Raw genomic sequence first — 18,282 nt, 5'->3', positions numbered from 1 at the left:
TCTGGCCAAGAAAATCCCAAACGGGATCCTCAAGAGTCTGAGCATGACTGAACAACAAAAACATTCGGGATAGTTCTTGGGCTCGGCTCCTCACTCTACATGTAACTCCGGGCACACAGGTTACCCTCCTTGGACTTCAATGTCCTCATCTGTAAAATGGAATTGGCTGGATTAGGATCCCTTCCAGGGCTGAATGGGAGGTCCCATGATGCTGTACTGAGTTTAAGAAGACCCAATTAACCTGGACTTTTGGACTTCCCCTTTATCCCACTTATCAATGTTTCTCTTGGCCCTGCTGCTTAGCCTTTTAAAAATACCCTACCAGAGCCTAGCAGTGCGCCCAGCACACAAGAAGCAATTCCTAACTTGTAATCCTCAGGCTTAGCATCATCCTAAAACACCCAAGGGAGCTACTCGGTCATCCTCAATTGTAAAACCACCCTTCCCTCCCCCTACAAATTTAACTCTTTATCCTTGTTAAAACCACTGGGCCAGGCATTTAAGTATGTCGTCTCCTCTCCGGGCTGGCCTTCCTGGACTAAATATGATTTCTAAGGTCTAATCCAGGGGTCCTCAAAGTCCAGCCTGCAGGCCAGATGCGGCAGCTGAGGACGTTTATTCCCCTCACCTAGGACTATGAAGTTTCTTTATTTAAAGGCCCACAAAACAAAGTTTTTATTTTTACTATAGTCCGGCTCTCCAACAGTCTGAGGGACAGTGAACTGGCCCCCTATTTAAAAAGTTTTGAGGACCCCTGTAATCTGTATTTTAACAGGAGAGAGACATTTGCTCAGAATCCTGGCTCAGGCCTGGTACCCAGTAGATCTTTAATATCTGCTGCTTAAAATTACCTTCTATACACTGATAGGTGCCTAATTAGGTACAGACTGTCTCCCCTAATGGAAGCCCCCTAAAAGCTGTGCCTTTTGGGGGGATCCCCAGCACTTAGCATATAACAAACATGTGATTAACTGAACAATCATTTCCCCTATCCAAATCTTGTTTCCTCATACTGTTCTTTCATCACCTACCACCTACTGTAAAAACATATGCTTTTAAGCTCGGTGATCTTTCTGCACAAGGGAAGAACAGTTACTCGGCTTCCTACCTGGTGAGGCAAGCATGGGTTATAAGGTGCAGAACTTAAAGATGCAGTAGTCCCCAGGAGCTGGCTGTTTTGGCTTTTTTTTTTTTTTTTTTGGCCTTGCTAGCCCACCATACCAGAAGTCTCTTCCTTCACACGACCACCAAAGCAGCCTCATTGTAACTGGCTGGCTCTATTTCCTTGCAAAGGCCTTAGCTGGGCATTCCTACAATCTAAGTCAATAAGCATTTGTTGAAGTATCTACCTACTATGTGCCAAAAACTGTACTAAATACGGGGGATCAAAGAAAGGCTCCTGTCCTCAAGGAATCTGTATTCTAAGGGGGTGGGAATGCGGAGACCTGCAAACAACTATGGACAAACAAGATAAACCGAGGCTCATAATATCAGGGGGTCCTGGGAATAGAGTGTCCTGGGAAAGGTGGACCTGAGACGAAGCCAGGGAAAGCAGCCTTCCTTTATAGAAACGTGTTAGGAGGGTCTAAAACTTGCCCTCAGGGAGTAGGTAATTGGCAGGAGTGCTGGGAAAGAGTGGGCTGAAGTCGAGCATCTTTGTGTTTTGAAAACAGAGAGGAGCAAAGGGAAAAAGCCTAGGTTGATGTGAACAGGAAATACTGACTGTCCTTGTATCGGCCCTGAGGAAGCAACAGCTACATCAGGAGGACTCCCAGGAGAGGCCTTGAGCAAGGCAGAGGAGGCAAGGCAGTTTGGAAACTTTTAAAGTAACTTCACGAAAAGCCAAAAATACGAGGCCCCATCAACTTGGTGCTAGTTCTCATGACCTTGGGCTGGCACAGAACAAGAGGAGTGCCTAGTCCTAAGCACGTGAACTCCTCGGACTAGATGCCTCCACTCCCTTCCTATCCTGGCTCAAGTCCAAGGAGCTGGGTTCAAATCCTAATTCTGGGACTTTGCCAAATCCCTGCTAGTCTGTTTCTTCTTGGCATTCTAATCTCATCCTCTCATTTTAGAGAAATCTAAGGCCTAGAAAAGGAAAATTAGTTAGGATTTGAACTCAGGTCATTTGACATGAAACCCATGGCTTCTCTTGCTGTGGACTCTCCCCCACCCCCAGCCTTGTTTTTTCCCCCGTGGTCCCCAGAGACCTTACAACAAAAAAGGCCAGCTTCCTTCACTATGGCCCAAATGGGGTGAGGTAATGCTTAAAAATTGTCCCCATTCGAGATAAGCAGTCTTACCCAAACCGGGAACCCAGTTTCCTTTGCAGCAAGATTAGGATCTACAGTCTCATGTGGGCCTGGCCCTGGGCAGGCACTCAGCCCAAAAGCTCCCCATGGCCATCGCAACCAGAATACGCCTTGACATTTTTTCCTTTTTTGCAATTCTGGTTTCAGTCCCATCTGATGTTGGGGCAGGCAACAATTCCTGGAGCTGAGAAGGCCCTTCTCTGGGCATTGTCTCCTTCCTCTCCCTGATCCCTGGGGCCAAGGAGAGCCAGAACACTCAGATACATGGGGGAGCCTCAGCCCCTCTTCTCTAAAAATATCTCTTCCCCTTTGAGCCTCCAAATTACAGAGAGAAAAAAGCAATGGCTCTCTGAAGTTGCTGCAGAGCCGGCCCTGTGAGGGACGAATCCAACAGAGCCACAGTTAACTGTTACTGCCGGCCCATCAAAACCAGACAAAATGTTCTGGGGAAGAAGTTAGAAGGGCCTAGATTTCCCAGGAATCTCAAATTTAAAGTGGAAGAGGCATCAAGTTTAATCCCCACATTTTAATTCTACTGAAAGAAAAAAAAAAAAAACTGGGCTGGAGAGGCTCCCGTTACATGCCACAGTTCAGGGAGACAAGAGTTCCCCAGCCCAACTCCATGGCCTTGCAGAGGCCCTTGGCTCCCTGAGGATGCAGCCAGAAAGTCCAGGCCTTTAGCTCAGGACAGGACCAACCTCAGGGTTGTGCTGCTATCTCTGCAGCTGTAAAATGGGGTTAATACTTACAACCCCTAAGAGCATGAGCTGTTAAGGTCACGAGACTGCACGTGCTTACAAAGCAAAGCTGGACACTGGTGACAATATAATTTTGTTTTATTTTCCTTGAACACGCTGCTGGTTAAAACTGCCAGGCAGAGTATTACAGAATATTTTCTTCAACCACACATCCTGGAAAGAAAAATTTGAGAGTGAGAGACAGAGACACAAAGAGAGACCACGCAAGCCACATGAAGATCCCTAGCCCATTCAAAATGCCCAGGTGCGTTCCAAACTGAAGCCTGATTTGCTGACCTTAAAACAGCTGGTCAGCCCTCGAGGCTCCTCCCATCCCTGGTCACACCCAAATTCAATCCCAACACAAAGTAGTATCACTGCAAATTGTTTATTAAAACACAAAGCAATGGACAGTGAAAAACATCCTGATTTGGGGGCAAGGGAAGGAAAGACAAAAGGACGGATGGAAACAACTCAGAATGAAAAGAACGCTGACCCCCAGCCCCACCCCCCAGCCAAGCCACCCAGATTCGCAAGCCCCCGTCCCACCCCAATTGTGCAGATGCCCAGGTTGGGGCTGCAGACCCAGATGGGAACGGAAGGCCCAAGAGACCTATAAGGGCTCCCAGGGCCCACCGACAGCCCGAGAACCACATATGAAGCAGGCCCTCAGCTGGAGCTGGGAAAAAGCCATTCCTGGCTAGCTTAGGACCCACTCACAGAGGCGAGAGCCCCAGGCCGAGGAAGAGATGGATCCAGAGTCAAATTTCTTTTCATTCCCTAGATCACAAGCACCCCAGGGAAAAGAGAAGAGGTACCCCAGGCTTCCTTAACACCGACTTCACCTTGGGACCCCACCCCGGCCTATCCACACACGGAGCCTGCTATGGCCGAGCAGCCAGGCCTTTCTGGAGGGGAAGCCTGAAGCCCGAGGAGCTGCCCCTGATCCCAGCTGTAGGCTCTGATGAGGAAGCTGGGAGAGAACCTCCCACATACACACATCTCTGCCACCAGAACCGCTCACCCCAATACAAAGTGTAAACTCCATGCCTGCTCTGTTCCTGTCAACTCAGCTGCCCTCGGGTTCTCCAGCTCCAGTCCACCTGGGCCACTAACTCTGGCCACAGCGGCAGCCCATGGGAAGGTCACCAAGCACATCCTGGGCCCTACTGGCAAACCCCTCCAGCTGCTGGAGAACCATTACAAAGGAGAGCTCCTGGCCTCCCTGTCCCAGAGAAGGCCCTCCACCTGGGGAGAGATGAGGAGGCTTCTCAGCTGTTTGAGTCTCATTCCCACCCTTCCATAGGAGGAGGGAAACCTCTCCGCTTCTCATATTCCACCGGGCTCTGGCAGGGGATGCGGCCCCAGCCCTCAGCTGGCTATCCAGAACGGGGGAGGCCGCTCCTACTGGATCTTCCCCAAAGAACTGGGATGTTTTTTCATATTTTAAAGTTTCCCTTTCCGAGTCCCTCTGGGTCTTGGCAAGGGGAAATCTAAAGGCGGCAGCTCCACCACTTTGGCCATCCAGGCACCACGACTCAACTGGGCACCTTTAGGACATCAAACAGATCTCTTTTTATTGCAGGGGAATAGGGTGTGTGAGGGACATGCAGGAAGGGATAGCCCCTGGCCCAGACCTGAATCTAGAGAGTCTACCAAGGCTCAAAACAGCTTAAAAACAAAAAGAGGTCAGAGAGACACAGAGAAAAGAGAGTAAGAAAGGCACTGTGCTGACTGGGGCCCTCCCCAGTCCCCCAGGGACCGACTCTGCCGCCTCCTTAAGGACCAAAAACCTGCCGATTCCTTCCCTGGACTCCCCAAGGTGAGTAGGTTTTGAGAAAAATTTATATTAAGAGCTGGGCAATTGAAAATACTGCCAGTGCTTGTGAAGTTTGGCTGAGACTGTGAGACACCCGGACTTTCCCAGTCGATGGACTGAAGAGAGAAGGAAAGGAGAAATCCCTTAAAACAGAAGCTTCTCCAAAAACTTGGGAAATCAAACTGCAAATTTAAGAAAAACCCAAACATCTAACGAGTTCCCAGGCACTGCCCAGAGAGGAGAAAGGGAGCCGAAGGTAACCCACAACAGGCCCCAAATCAAAGCCAGGCTTAAGCCCCCGCCCTCCGTGGGAGAGAACAAGTCTGGAGACTCTTTAACTGAGGGGGATTTACTAGTCACGGACACTCAACAGCAATCCCAATGATAATGGCCAATAGCAATTTAAGGAAAAACCTAGCCAAGCCACCAGAATGCCAAACCAGGACCCCCCCAGTAGTTTCCCCGCCCCAACCAGAACCATGGGAAAAGGACATTTTTGTTCGTTAGAGAAGCCATCTATTGCTCTGGCCCAGGGCTGCCGTTTAGCCTGCCTGAAGCCCAGAGCAGAACCTGATCTGTCGGCCCCTACGCTCCCATTAGAACCAGCTGATCAGCCTCAGCTTTGCCAAGCTTTTATGCCCGGGGAGAGGCCCAGAGTGCCCAGCCGGAGGAGCCGATGCTGGCTGGGGTTCTCCTGCCTTAGGTGAGCTGAGGTGAGGGGAACAGAAGGGGGAGTTTAGGAATAAGATGAGCCCCAGGGCCTCAGGTGTCTCCTGGACAACAGCTGGGGGCAATTTCAGCACTGGCTCAAAGTGTAAGAGGGGACCCAATACAGGAAGCAGGAGGCCCACACTCGAGTAAATTCTAATATACATAATACAAAAAAATAAAAAATAAAGAGCCCTCATCCCCATGTACCTATGTCTGTTAGGGTAGCAGGCATTGGAGAAGCCGAGGGCTTTCTGGGCCAGCTAGAGCCAGGCCTGGACAAAGTGGGGAACTCCTGCCTAGGGAACCCTAGGCCCAAGGGGATCCTCCCCCCCATCCCCACCCACATCATTCTCTGTGCCCTTGCTTCCCCTTCAGACTCGTTAAGACCATGGAAAGGTGTTCCTTTCTTTGAGCACAGCTATAAAGGAAAATTTTCTCCTGCCCAGCTCAAGGAGAAAAGGCCAAACCTTGTGGGGGGGATTGAGGGGGAAGAGTACCGTTACAAAATGGTCACAGGACCCAGGACTGCAAAAAGGGCCAAAGGAGTCAAGCTACCCCTCTCTTGGGGGAGGGAAGGAAATCTTGCTGATCAAGAAACAAAACAAGGCCAAATGCAAGTCTCCAGGCCTCCTCTCCTGATTAGAAGCAGCCCAAGGTTATTGGTGACCATGACCCAGAGGGAGTAGCTGACAGCACTGGGCAGCTGGGAGGGCTTAAGGGCAATTCAAGCGACCGGAGCCCGTTAGAAGAAAGCCCACAAGGGTCTTGCCACTGGAGCTTCTGAGCGCTCTGCTGCCCCAGTGCCATCTCTGAGTATGAGGCTGGCGAGGTGATCTATGGGCAACTCGGTCACCGACTGGGATTTCCACATGCTGGGGGACAGGGCCTGGGGCTTTAGGGCGCCCTCCCTGAGCCTGGCTGGGCCCCGCCTCGGCCCACTGTGACTGAGGCGGGTGAGGGAAGTCCGACAAAGGTCCTCTATTTCCCGGAGATCAGAACACTGCAGAGGAAGTAAAACGTGAATAGAAAGATGGACTAGAAGGCTGCCAGGATTCCAGGGAATTGGAACGCTTCCAGGCGCTGCCCCTGAGGATGGCCACATTATTGCTGTCGGGCAGGGCAGGGGGCAGATGACGAGAGCAGAAGGGGAGAGCCGGCGGACCCGTCAGAAGCCCCAGCGGCTCTGCTGCGAGGGCCCGGGTCACATCAAAGGTACAGCCAGGCAGTTAAGCATCTCGGGGGCAGCTCTAGGTCAATTATCAGGAAGTAATTGGTTGTACAATCCTGGCCCTTGGGTACAGAACCACATGACGCACACCCCTGCGGGAGGTAGTGAGTGCCAAATGGCCCTCGTAAGCTAGAGACCACAGGGCCCACCGCTCCCAGGAAGAGGCGGCGGCTTCCAGAACCAGGGAGGCCTGGCTGGGCCCAAACGGGAGGCATCGAGCGGGGGCCGAGGTCTCGACTGACAAACCGTCTTCAGCTTCAAGTCCAGATGGGCTTTTAGACAAGTGAAGTCTTGGGTGGCCCCCAGGAGTCTACAGAGGGGTCATTCCCATGAGTACCAGAACAAGAGCCCGTGACTCCTCGAGGAGACCCTCCCCACGAAGAGGCGGAGAAGGGAAGAAATGTCAAGTGAGTAGCATAAAGGAGGGGGGAGGGAAAGCAAAATCAAGTCCCCGACAGGCACTAAAAGCAAAATGTATTTTGTGTGACAAAAGCCAAAAAGGCAGTTTCAGGACAGGAGGTAAAGCTGCTGCTCTGGTTCCCTGGCCAGCTGCCCTCGCTGGTCAGGGAGTCCCACCTTATGGTTTGCACATTTTAAGACAGAACTTTCATTTGGAGACCAGCCCATGGGGCTCCCATCAGGCCTCGGGCCGGCTCCCCCACCCCGGACCCTACGCCAAACCTCCTTGGGCCCGGGCCCGCGCCTCCTTCCCAGCGATGGTCTCTCTCAGCCCTCTTCTCCATCCCTGCTTCTCCTAAGATTCCGTCTTAAAAGGGAACAGTATTTGTGCTCTGGGCCCAAGCCCTGTCCCGAGGGACACCGATCGGAGTCCCGGGGATCAGCCTCAGGCTCCTTAGCTGGGAAGGGTCCGATTTCACCCCAAGTACCCTGGAGAGGAAGGCAGCCACCGGATGCCAGCCACGGAGAAAGCGAGGGGAGTGAAATGAGGCCGCCCCAGAGCCGGGCCGGGCAAGGCCACTCTCTCCTCGTTCTGCCTCTTTAAAAAACTTTTTGTTAATAAATTGTGAAAAACATCAAGAAACCAAACCCGATCAAGTTCGGTCTCCTCTGTCCTCCCTTCTCCCCCCCCCCCGATGGCCTTGCGTCCTCACAGCCGACAGAGGCAGAAGAGGGTCGGAATGAAGACGCCGAAGGCCACGAGAATGGGAAACATGAGGCTGCTGTTGTCCGAGGCGTACGGGTTGGGAGTCCGGGGGCCCGACTGGACCCGGTTCTTGCTGGCCTGCCTCTTGGCGTTGGAACCTTCTTCGTACTCTTCTTCCTCCTCCTCTTCCTCCTTCTTCTCCAGGCCTGGGTGAGGCTGCAGCTTTGGCACCTCTGAGGACAGACACAAGAGTAACTGCTATGCCCAGCGAAGAAGCACCCTGGGCACAGGGCATGGGCAGCAGGCTCGGGGGGGTTTCTCGGCCGGCTGGCACCCTAGGCATGGCTCCTGCCCGCCCTTCACCCGAGACTTTAGCCTCTTCTCCCACAAGGACCCCCACGTGTGTATGGTCTGGTGACTGGCAGCCCCTCCTCACCCAGACTCCAAATGCCTGCCAGGGTGGCTCCGCAGCAGCTGCCTCGCTGCCCGTTGTGGGGGAGTTCTACCCACCAGCTGGGCCCGCATTGCACCCTCTTTCCTCACTGAACCCCTGAGATGTCAGCTTGCTTCTTCCCAGCAAGAAATCCAGCCCTCTCAGAAGGGGAGCAGCCTTGCTACAGACATGATTCCTGTCTGTCCTCAGGCCCCTCCATCCCAACACTTGAGAGAGGGACAAGTTGGATGGCAAGTGCAAGTGGAAGGGGATGAGGGGCAGGGGGAGACACAAGGTAGCCTGGGAGGCGGGCAGCTGTGAACCTCAGAACCCCAAAAGGGAAAACGCACCCGGGGCCGGATGCCAGGGACACCGAGAGGTTTCATAGGTGCCGGGCCCTTCCTCCCGGCTCGGCAATTTCTAGTTAGCAGACAGTAATGAAAGATGTTCTGGTGGAGGCAGGTTGGTTGGAAGGCGGGAGGACCTCCACTGTTTGACAGGCCTCCCTGCGTCCCTAGAAAAAGCTAATAAATGGGGAAGCACCAAGGGCAGTATGACGTGACCCCGAGCCAGAGCTCTTTCATGTGCTGGTACCGTGGGCCCGGGGGAGCTCAGCGAAGGACGAAGGTTGGGTAGGAGACAGGAAGGAAGGAAGCACTATAGTTCTCCCAAGGGTAGATTTTCTGGGATCTGACAATGAGATTAATGCAAAGTAAGGGAAGGAAATACTTTGCCTTCCACTTAGAAGGCCAAGCAACTCAAAGACAGAAGCTCCGGGCCGGGCCCAGCCCATCCTTTAGCAGCTCCAGGACTCAAGTGCCCAGTCCCGGGCCGAGGGCAGCTGCTTGATGTAATGGAGGAACAGTGCCCCGGGAACCTGCCACCAGCTTCTCAGGCGCTGGTGGCCCCCAGAGTCGAATTTCTCCCTGAGGGCCTGTACTCTTCTCCGGACTCTCTTCCGATGCCCAGTGTACGATCCCGCTAAGTAGCTTCGGGGCTGGTTCTCAGAATTTTGCTTCCTGCCAAGACTGAGCCAACTGACTAGCCCCATCCTTATTCCCAGCAATCTCCAAGTGCCAGTAGCCATGCCCACAATGCCACCAAATGCCAATAAAAACGTTACTCACCATCTATGGTCCCAGCCATGATATATAGTGCACAGACTTTGGGATTGTCGTAGTACCCCTACAAGGCGGGAAAAGAATCCGTCACGTTCGCCTGGGCCGTGGCACTCCCCACCACCCACCCAGCCACAAGGCCGAAGTCGTTACCTTGACAAACTCGATGTGGAGCTTCCCCGTGAAGGTGGACACTTCCCCCTGGACACTCAGCTTTCCCTTTTTGATGCTAATAGGGATGATTTCATCATGGGCCGTGCTGTGACCGACCCGGTCAAAGATGTCCAGGTCCTTCACGACCACGTGACCGTTTAAGCGTACATCAAACACCTTCAGGGTCAGGAAAGGAAAATTCGATTCAGTCAGCACCCACCAGCTTCTCAATGGACAAGGCACAATGCGAGGTGTTTGGGAGATGAAATCAAAACTGTTTTTTAAAAAATCCCCTGCCTTCAAGGACCTCATGCCCCATAGGAGATCCAATGCAGATATGTATATAATGGGGTAACCGAGGAGAAAGGAAGCACTAACAGCTGGGAAAATCAGGAAGGGCTTCCCATAAAATGGAGCATCCAGGTTGAATTTTAGGGACTCCGCAGATTCTCAAAGGCAGAAATTATGGGGTCAGACTGGAGGGGCAACCTGCACAAAGGCATGCGGAGAGGCACGGGATAGGGGAGCTGCAGACATATTGTGGCTGTGTGGTGGGGAGACAGAGTGATTTGTATAAAGGTCAGAACCACTAGTTCATGGGAACCAAAGAGTAAATATCCTGGTCCCAGGAAGCCCATAGATCAACGGAGGCCAGACAGTTTCAATCACAAAATCAGTTCAACAAGGACACAAAAACGGCCGGAGATGGCTCAAGCCCTTGTGCTAGGGAAATGCAAGGAAGCCCCATGAAAAGGGCACCCTCCCCCCGACTTCCTCACTGTCCATGGGCACAGTCAAGAAGTGCCACCAGACTCACGGAACAGGCCATTTAGGCCAACACACTATCAGTATCTGAGATACGCAAATCTACCAGCAGAGACAAGGGGGAAAAAATGAGGTTCAGAAAGGTAATCAGGACAAGTGAAGGCTGGCTGGCTAAAGGGCTAGGAAAGCCTTGACCACTGCCATGTGAAGCAGAGCTCACAGTACCCAAGGGAGGCTGGGGATGGCAGTGACCTCCTTCAGTATCCACCCGCTCCCCCTTCTCCCCAACGTTTGCCTCACGGCCCCCCCTCACCTTCTGCTGGGATTGTGCAAAATAGACCTCGGCGAACTTCAAGACCAGCACGTAATCCCCCTCCTCTTTGATGGGCACCTCATAACCAAAGGTCTCCTCGTTGTAGCGCTCCGTCTGATAGAGAATCTGGTCCTCGGGGTTGGCACGAAGGATGGGCAGCTTCATCCCGTAGTCTGAGGCTAGGAAACAAAGCGTGGGCTCCATGAGGGAGGGCCAGATACACGCCCTGGGTGGGAACGGCGCCGAGGGGGCCTCCTGGTGGGGGGAACGGCAGGGAGGGACACCTGGCTACACCTGGCTCAGGCTGCTGCTACCTGTTCTCAGTCTACCAGGAAAACAGACCCTTCCGGAAATCTGACACCGTCGATCCCAGCAAGCCCTACAGCGAACACGGGAGCTTGGGAAAAACTGGGGACTAAAAGCACCTCTTCCCATAGCTTCAGGCCAACAAACAGTGGTTTCTGAACAAACACAAACTCATTATTCAAAGAGGGCACTACCCAGCCTGCAGCTGCCCATCTCCCTGGGAGGGCCAGCTTCAGAGAAACCTTGCAAACAAGGGAGACAGCAGGGAATTCTATAGCAGACAGACAAAAGATGACTGAGCTCAGAGAATGTTCTTTAGCATCCAAAAAAGTACAATCTAAAACAAACAGGTTGCGAGAGTCAGCCAGAACTGCCACAGAGACAGATAAAATGCTCGTTTTCTCAACTGGTTTCCTCAATTTCCATTAAAAGGCTCCAACGTAGGTAAACTGAGTTAGGGTTCTAAGAAATACAGTAATTGCTATCTTTTTATAAAGGTTTCTAAGAGTGACCAAAACTCACAATTGTTTAAAATTCAAAACACACATACACACACACACACACACACCCTTCAGATTAACTTTTCAACTACCTCACAGCCTAAACACAGAGGATCAGTTAGCAAGAGACAGAGAAAACAAGTCACACACCAGAAACAGGGGGATGACCATAGCCAAGGCAGTGATCTGTCTCACTTCAAAGATAGCTTCTTCCCATGTTTGGTTTGGGAAACTCATCGGTGTCTACACCTAAATCTAGATACTAAAATGTCAACTTTCTCTCTCAAGATCCCCTTTCCCTAGAGGGGGCAGAATCAGCTGCCAAAATTCTCTGAGACTTGGCTCAGGCCAAGTGCTATCTCCAAGAGGCCTTTCTGGGCTATTCTGGGTGTGAGTGTGCCCAAATCACTGCATATTTATTCATTTGTAAATGTTCTATTTCCCCCACCCTTCAGGAGAACTTTAGCTACAACATGACTCCTGAGGGCAGAATCTTCTCGATTCTTGAAGCAGTGCCGGATACCTGGGAAGTGCCCCCCAAAATGCTTGTTTCTGGGTACCTTCCTGCCCTTCGGGCTCATGAATGCCTCAAACTCTTAATGTAGTGCTGACTCCATCCCACTTAGTGTAAAATTTTTGTCCTCCTTCAAAAGCTTCAACAGGAAACACAAAACATAATTCAGGTCCATAGTACCCTCTAAGCCCCTCCAAACCAAGGGGGACAACACAAGTAAGAGGGAGTTAGAAAAAAAGCCAAGTTGGAAAAGAATGAAAGCTCTCAAGATTAGGACATGACACACTAACGGTTCCTGCCAGCCAGCCCACCCAAAGCACCAGCAACAGGAAGCGAAGTGCACTCAGGCGTTCCTTAACTATTACCTCCTCCTCCCCCCTTTCCTTCTGAAGCAAAACAAAACCCACCTCCACAAAGAAGGCCGAGTTAACATAATGATACTAAGGGGCTGATGGGGTGACCAGCTTTCCTCCAAAGATGGGGAAGGAGGGAGGGGGAGAGCAGCCCATGTCTCATTGCACAAAACTCGAAACCAAGATTCTGCCAATTGTCTTCAAATGTTGCCGCAGCTGCCTCCCTTTAACAGCCCCTCCAAGTTCAGAGCTGTAGCCAGCTTTCATTTATTAGCATGTACAGAAAAGGGCTGGTCTGCGGTGATCTTTTTCATATTAAGAATGGAAAAAGAAATGTAATCTGTGGCAAAGCTGCACAGGGAACAAAGTCAAGACTCAGACACCCACTCCCACCCCCCATCCTGGAATTGCCTTTTAGAACATCCCCCTCCCCCCCAATAACCCAAGCGATTTTCTCAGGGGATTGGCCACATGGAAAGTTTAATTTGTACAAGGCCCGGAAAGATATAGCCGCGAGAAGAGCTTTTTTTCTTCCACTTAAGTACAGTGAATGGTGTGGTCAGCAGACTGCTGATGTGGGCATAATACAGCCTTAACAGCTAAGGGAAAGGGGATGGGGCCAGGACTCTACTTATTGATTTAGATCTTTCAGGTTTCCTAGGCAAGAGTGAGGGGTCCCTAGGATGCGTTTTTTAAAGTCTACCTCCTGCCCTTAGCACATGGTCTCCATAGAAAGCAAGTACTATTATATAGCAGGGCTTCTTAAACTTTTCCCACTAGCAAGTAGTCCCTTTTCACCCAAGAAATTTTCACACGCCTATAGATATGTACCTATACAAAATCAGCATACAAATCATTTATTGAATGTGGGATCCCCACATTCAGTTACAAGACCCCATATAGGGTCATGACCCATAGTTTAGGGCAGCCAGTATGGGAGGGGAGTATAACCCTGCTCAAGAACCTTACAAAACCCACCATCTCACTGTACAGTGTCAGAAACCGAGATTCAACTTGGTGCCATGGTTTGGCCCAAGCTAGGAAACTGGACTCCAATCTACATCCCTGAACAACAGCCCGCTCCCTCGGCTCCACCTCCCTTTAGAATGGGCTTCCATCGTTCCTCACACTTCTCTAGTTACAATGAAGGCAGTTTCCAGTGAAATCATGAGAGAATCTTTTTAAACCCGGTGAACAGGCCGGATAACCAAAGTTCTTTGTCAGGAAATCTCCACAAGGAGAGCTCGGGAACAAATCCGCTTCAATAAACCAGAGGGCCACTAGTTCCTCCCCTCCAACTGCTGGGGGCTCTGGCCGGTCAGGCCAGGGCTTTCTCACCCGGGACCACTTCCGTTTTATGCCCTATGGGGCAGGTACCGCGTTTTTTGCATGTCGTTACCCTCGGCAGAATGAGCTTTGGGCCTGGTTTCTTTGTACGTCCAGGGCTTAGCACAGTGCCTGGCACACAGAAAGAACTTAATGACCGCTAGCTAGGGCCAGTGATCTTATACAGGCCTGGACTGCCAAGTAGCTGTCATCTCCATGGGCATCTGGCACATGTCACTGAAATCCAAGTAAAAAGGTCACCAGGCAGAGATCTCTGACTCTGTCTCTTCTGAATTGGAAGTGGGGAAGAGAGGGGAATTCTTAGTAAACATTACAGAACCTCCGAATTAGAACAGTATAGCTGGCCTCAAGGTTTCTCCCAGGGTGGGATACGGCCTTCCCAAGATTCTAACACGAGACGGTTTTATTAACTTGGCTAACAGACACAAACTAGCAACTTGGGAAGACCTAACCATCTCTACCTGCTGTTACCGCCGGGTAACCTAGTACCAGCTGGTAGCGGGCAGATCAATTAAGTCATAATCGTTAACAATGTGGCCTACTACTGAAAAAGATGCAAGTCTCTAAAATGCAAGACCACTATTGAGGCTTGTCCAGGATCATGCTGCTGGTTAGGAGCAGCCACCCTACATAAAGCAAAGTTTGGTGACCTTCCTAGGCAGGGCTCACGGGGAAAGTCAAGAGGAGGCCAGGATTGAAATCCCAAGCAGTAGGGTCTGCTGAGGGGAAGCAAAGGATGAGGAATCCCAAGCAGCGGGGTCTGCTGAGGGAAGCAAAGGACGAGGAAGAACATTTTGCAGAGCAATGGTGTCTGGGGCCTAGTCAGTCACAGTCACAAACGCTTCTGCTGGGAGCATGGGAGACGCAGATCCCTCTATGGGGAACTAGGAACTCAATGAAATATTCATTAAATATGTATACTTGCAAGATCCGGCTTTAAGTGGTAGAGGAGAGCCTGTATTTTACTGGGACAGTAGAAAATTAATAAATCCTGCTGGCTCCCTGGAAGGCAAATGCTGCTCGGACTGCTACAGAATGAAACTCCATTGGAGAGGCAGCAGGGCTTGGGGCATAATGCCCTAGCCTTGAAGGTCAGAGAGCCAGGTTTGCATTGCATCTCTGTGATCGTGAGTCAAATCCGAGTCTCTATTTCCTCATCTCTAAAATGGGGACAATATGAGCTGCGCAATCTACCTCACAGTTATTGGGAAGAAAGCTCTTCGCACAACTTAAGGTGCTTAAAAAAGGAGGCAGCCACTATTTTCTTCAGAGGGAGTCAGAAACAATATCAAGTGAGAAATAAGCAACAAAGCTTTTATTTTAATGGGTGAAAGCAATGTGAAGCAAGGATTTCTTAATAACCCCTTTCGTTTACAGTTAAAAAAGCTCTTTCAGGTAGTTTCTTTCAAGTGCTTCTCTCAGTGGGGCAAAGGCAAAGGATTGATTTTATGAACAGGGCAGCTGTGATGCGCCAAGGTAGAGCACCAAGCTCAGGCTCAGGAAGATCTGAGTTCAGATCCCCAGACGTTACTAGCTGTGTGATCCTGGGCAAGTCACTTCACCCAGATCGCCTCAGCTTCCTCATCTGTCAAATGAGCCCGAGAAGGAAATGGCAAACTCCTCCGGTATCTTTGCCAAGAACACCCCAAGTAGAGAAATGGAGAATCTATTTATGACCAAAAAAATTGTCAAAGATGGGGAAACTCATCCTTATGAAGCACCTACTAGGCATCAGACATTTTGCAAGGCAAACTGGGTCTCGGCCCTGGAGCTCGGTCTAGAACAGTAGACAGCGCACAGAAAACATTCACCCAGAGAAAAGGGAAAGTACAGGAGCAGCTTTCAGCCCCGGGTCTCCGCACCGGTTCTGCTTCAGCAGACTCACTCTCTCAACACCTGGCACTCCCCTCTCCTTCCAAGATGAGCTGCCAACACATTTGGGAGGGAGGGGGAAAAGGAACAAAAAGCAAACAATCACCCTGCAAAGAAGGGCACAAGGAGGCCTTGACCCACCTCAGCTCCAACCCCAGGGCCAAGACAAGGATTACAAAGACCTGGCCCAGCGGGGAGACGCCGTCTCCCAAGACCCAGGTTAAGGAATGTGGCTCCCCTACTCCCCCACTGAAGACTTCGGTTTATGGAGGCTGGGAAAGCAGCCAAAGGGGGTGGCCCCACAGCCAGGAGTTGCCATGGTGGGGCCAAAGTCTGGAGTGGCAATTCAGCCGACAGGGACCTCCACAGGCCTCCTCTAATGGCCTCCACAATAACCAACTTCCTGCAAGAGACCGTGAGCCACTAACTGTGGGCTTCCTCTTCCCTTAGCAATTCTGGCTCCCCACCTTCCAGATCCCTGCCCTGGGGCTGAGGAGGGGTCAGACAGCCCACGTGCATCCCTCTGGCAGAGCCCCCGAAGGGCAGGGGACAGGCAGGAACAACCGACTCCCTGGACACCTGGGGGCCCCCAATGGCCGCCTCCTTACTTTCTCGAGGGTGAACTAACCACTCCGGCTTCCACCTCTGCCAGCCACAAGCGTCCTGCAACAACCTAAGACCCGGTCTCACCCAGCGGCTGTTCTAGGGCTTCTGGATCCTTCCGGGCTGTTCCTACCCCCAGGAGAGGGCAGGCACCAGAGGAACCAGAGGCTCAAACACGATGCCCGGCCAGACTCGGCCAGGAACCCGCCTTGGCCACCTGGGCAGGTGGCGCCTCTGCAGGTGAGGGGACCGCTTGGCGCCCGGCTGCCCGCACTCTCAGGCCACTCACATCACATTCTGCATTTATCCAACCACTTCCTCCTCCCCCAAGGCCGCACCTGACCGAGGCTCCCACTCGCCCTGGACCAGGGTCCCAGCCAGGCCTCACCCACATCGGGGTCCCCCAGGGTCTGGTTGCCCTGCAAAGTCTCTCCGTCCGGGCCTCGGTTTCTCTCCACTGTAAGACGGAGAGGTTGGGGGGAGGGTCACCTGGAGCTCCAGACTGTTCGCTAAAGACCCTAGTGCTCCCCTTCCCGCACCCCCAAGCCCGAGCGTGCTCCCACGCCCACCCCGACCTCCAAAGCTGGAATCCGGTGTGGAGGGGCCCCGCTTCCTTGACTGATGTCACCCGGGGGACGGAGGGAAGGGACCTTTGGCCCCCTTTGCTGCAGCCCCACGCTCTTACAGTTGGAGAAACTGAGGCCGGGCGGACGGAGGGGCAGGAGAAACTGAGTCCTGGGGGCGGGGCGCACGTGGCGGCGGGCGGCGCGGCCCGGCCAGCAGCCTCACCTCGGCCCACCCGGCCCTCCAGAGGGTCCTTGCGGAAGTGGATCCCGTGCACGTCCACATGCGCCTCGCCGCCCGCGTTGATGGCCCAGATGACGCTCTCGGGCAGCCCGAGCCCCGCGACTGCGACCGCTCCGGGGACGGCGCCGCCGAGGCCCAGCAGGAGCAGTAGGGGCAGCGGGGGCAGCACCGTCGTCAGCAGCGGCAGCAGCAGCAGCGGCAGCGCCGCCCCCGCCCCGGCGCCGGCGCCCAGCAGCATCGCGGGCGGCCCCGGCCCGGCTCCTCCCGCCGCAAGGGGCTCGGCTCCTCAGCAGCGCCCGGCTCCGCCCGCCGCCAGGGCCGCGGCCGCCGGGGACATGTCGCGCTCGCTCCCTCACTTGCTTCCCCGCTCGCCGCCGCCGCCGCCTCCGTCTCAGTCTCCGTCTCCTACCTCCACCTCGGGCACAACCGAACCCGGCCCCGGCCGCCGCCGGTAGCCAATCAGCGCCCGACGCTCATTAATTACCCACGGCCCCCGCCGGGAGCCGCCACCCCATTGGCCGCGGCGCGGGCAGGGGGCGTGGCCATCCCTGGGCGCCAGCCCAACCGCGAGGCTCGAGGGGGAACGCGCAGGGAGGGAGTTCGGTTGGAGCGGTTGGGGAGGGGATACGGAAGTGGTGGCCGGGGCGCCCTCAGAGGGTAGCCCACCGCCCAATGGAAAAAAGGGGAGGGAGGGCTGAGCGACCGGGAGGGGGGGCACGCGGACACGTCGCCAGCACTTCCGGTTGCCATCCTCTCTTCCATTACCTCCCACCCTCCACCCCGGATGCCGACAAATGGGTTCTTGGCCTCCACCTCCAGGGACGTCAGCCTCCTAAGGGGACGTGACTGTGGGCCCGGCCGGCGCGAGAGTTTCCCGGCATGGGCCAAGCGGGCCACCGTTCCTCTCCTAGGAGAAACTACTTCAGGGTGGCATCTTTCCCCTCACCCCGGGAGGGCCGGCACCCCGGCTGAGGTGGAGGGTCGGGAGGGAAGAGCCAGGATTCCCAATCCCCGCCCACGGCTCCGCGCGTAGTGGGAGCTGATCAAGCGCTGGTGGCGGGAATGAATGAAAGGGGGCGGGCACGCAGGCCTCGGAGCATCCGGTCCCCACGAGAGCGAGAGCGTCGATTGGTACCTTCTGATGGCCGCCCAATCAGAGAGGTCCAGCGCGGCGGAAACGCGTGGCTGGGAGGGGAAGGGAGAGAGGGAGGCTCCACCACCGCGTTGCCTGGGTAACAGGTTCCGCCTTCCCTCGCGACCCCCTCTTCCTCCCGAGGGGCGGGGCG

At 53.5% G+C, this 18,282-nt stretch overlaps 1 protein-coding gene across 1 annotated transcript; it reads right to left on the bottom strand.

The window, feature by feature from the left end:
- Positions 1 to 7,786: 7,786 nt before the first annotated feature.
- MLEC (malectin) lies at positions 7,787 to 17,374 on the bottom strand. Its single transcript, XM_051972950.1, has 5 exons — positions 16,979 to 17,374; positions 10,695 to 10,873; positions 9,617 to 9,793; positions 9,473 to 9,530; positions 7,787 to 8,145 (listed from the first exon to the last, which is right to left on the bottom strand). Exons 1-5 carry the CDS (start codon positions 17,232 to 17,234, stop codon positions 7,916 to 7,918), a joined length of 900 nt encoding a protein of 299 aa, XP_051828910.1. The 5' UTR covers positions 17,235 to 17,374; the 3' UTR covers positions 7,787 to 7,915.
- Between the last annotated feature and the right edge of the window lie 908 nt (positions 17,375 to 18,282).

The sequence above is a fragment of the Antechinus flavipes genome, chromosome 1 (genome assembly GCF_016432865.1).
Source record: "Antechinus flavipes isolate AdamAnt ecotype Samford, QLD, Australia chromosome 1, AdamAnt_v2, whole genome shotgun sequence".
In the NCBI taxonomy this organism is placed as follows: domain Eukaryota; kingdom Metazoa; phylum Chordata; class Mammalia; order Dasyuromorphia; family Dasyuridae; genus Antechinus; species Antechinus flavipes.
The sequence above is the reverse complement of the archived record's forward strand: the minus strand, read 5'-3'. Positions and strand labels throughout refer to the sequence as shown.

Coding starts and splice junctions, on each gene's coding strand:
- MLEC (XM_051972950.1), bottom strand. CDS start 17,234: ATGCTGCTGGGCGCCGGCGCCGGGGCGGGGGCGGCGCTGCCGCTGCTG. Junction 9,794..10,694: donor TTGCACAATCCCAGCAGAAG/GTGAGGGGGGGC, acceptor CTGACCCTGAAG/GTGTTTGATGTACGCTTAAA. Junction 8,146..9,472: donor CATGGCTGGGACCATAGATG/GTGAGTAACGTT, acceptor GTCTGTCCTCAG/AGGTGCCAAAGCTGCAGCCT.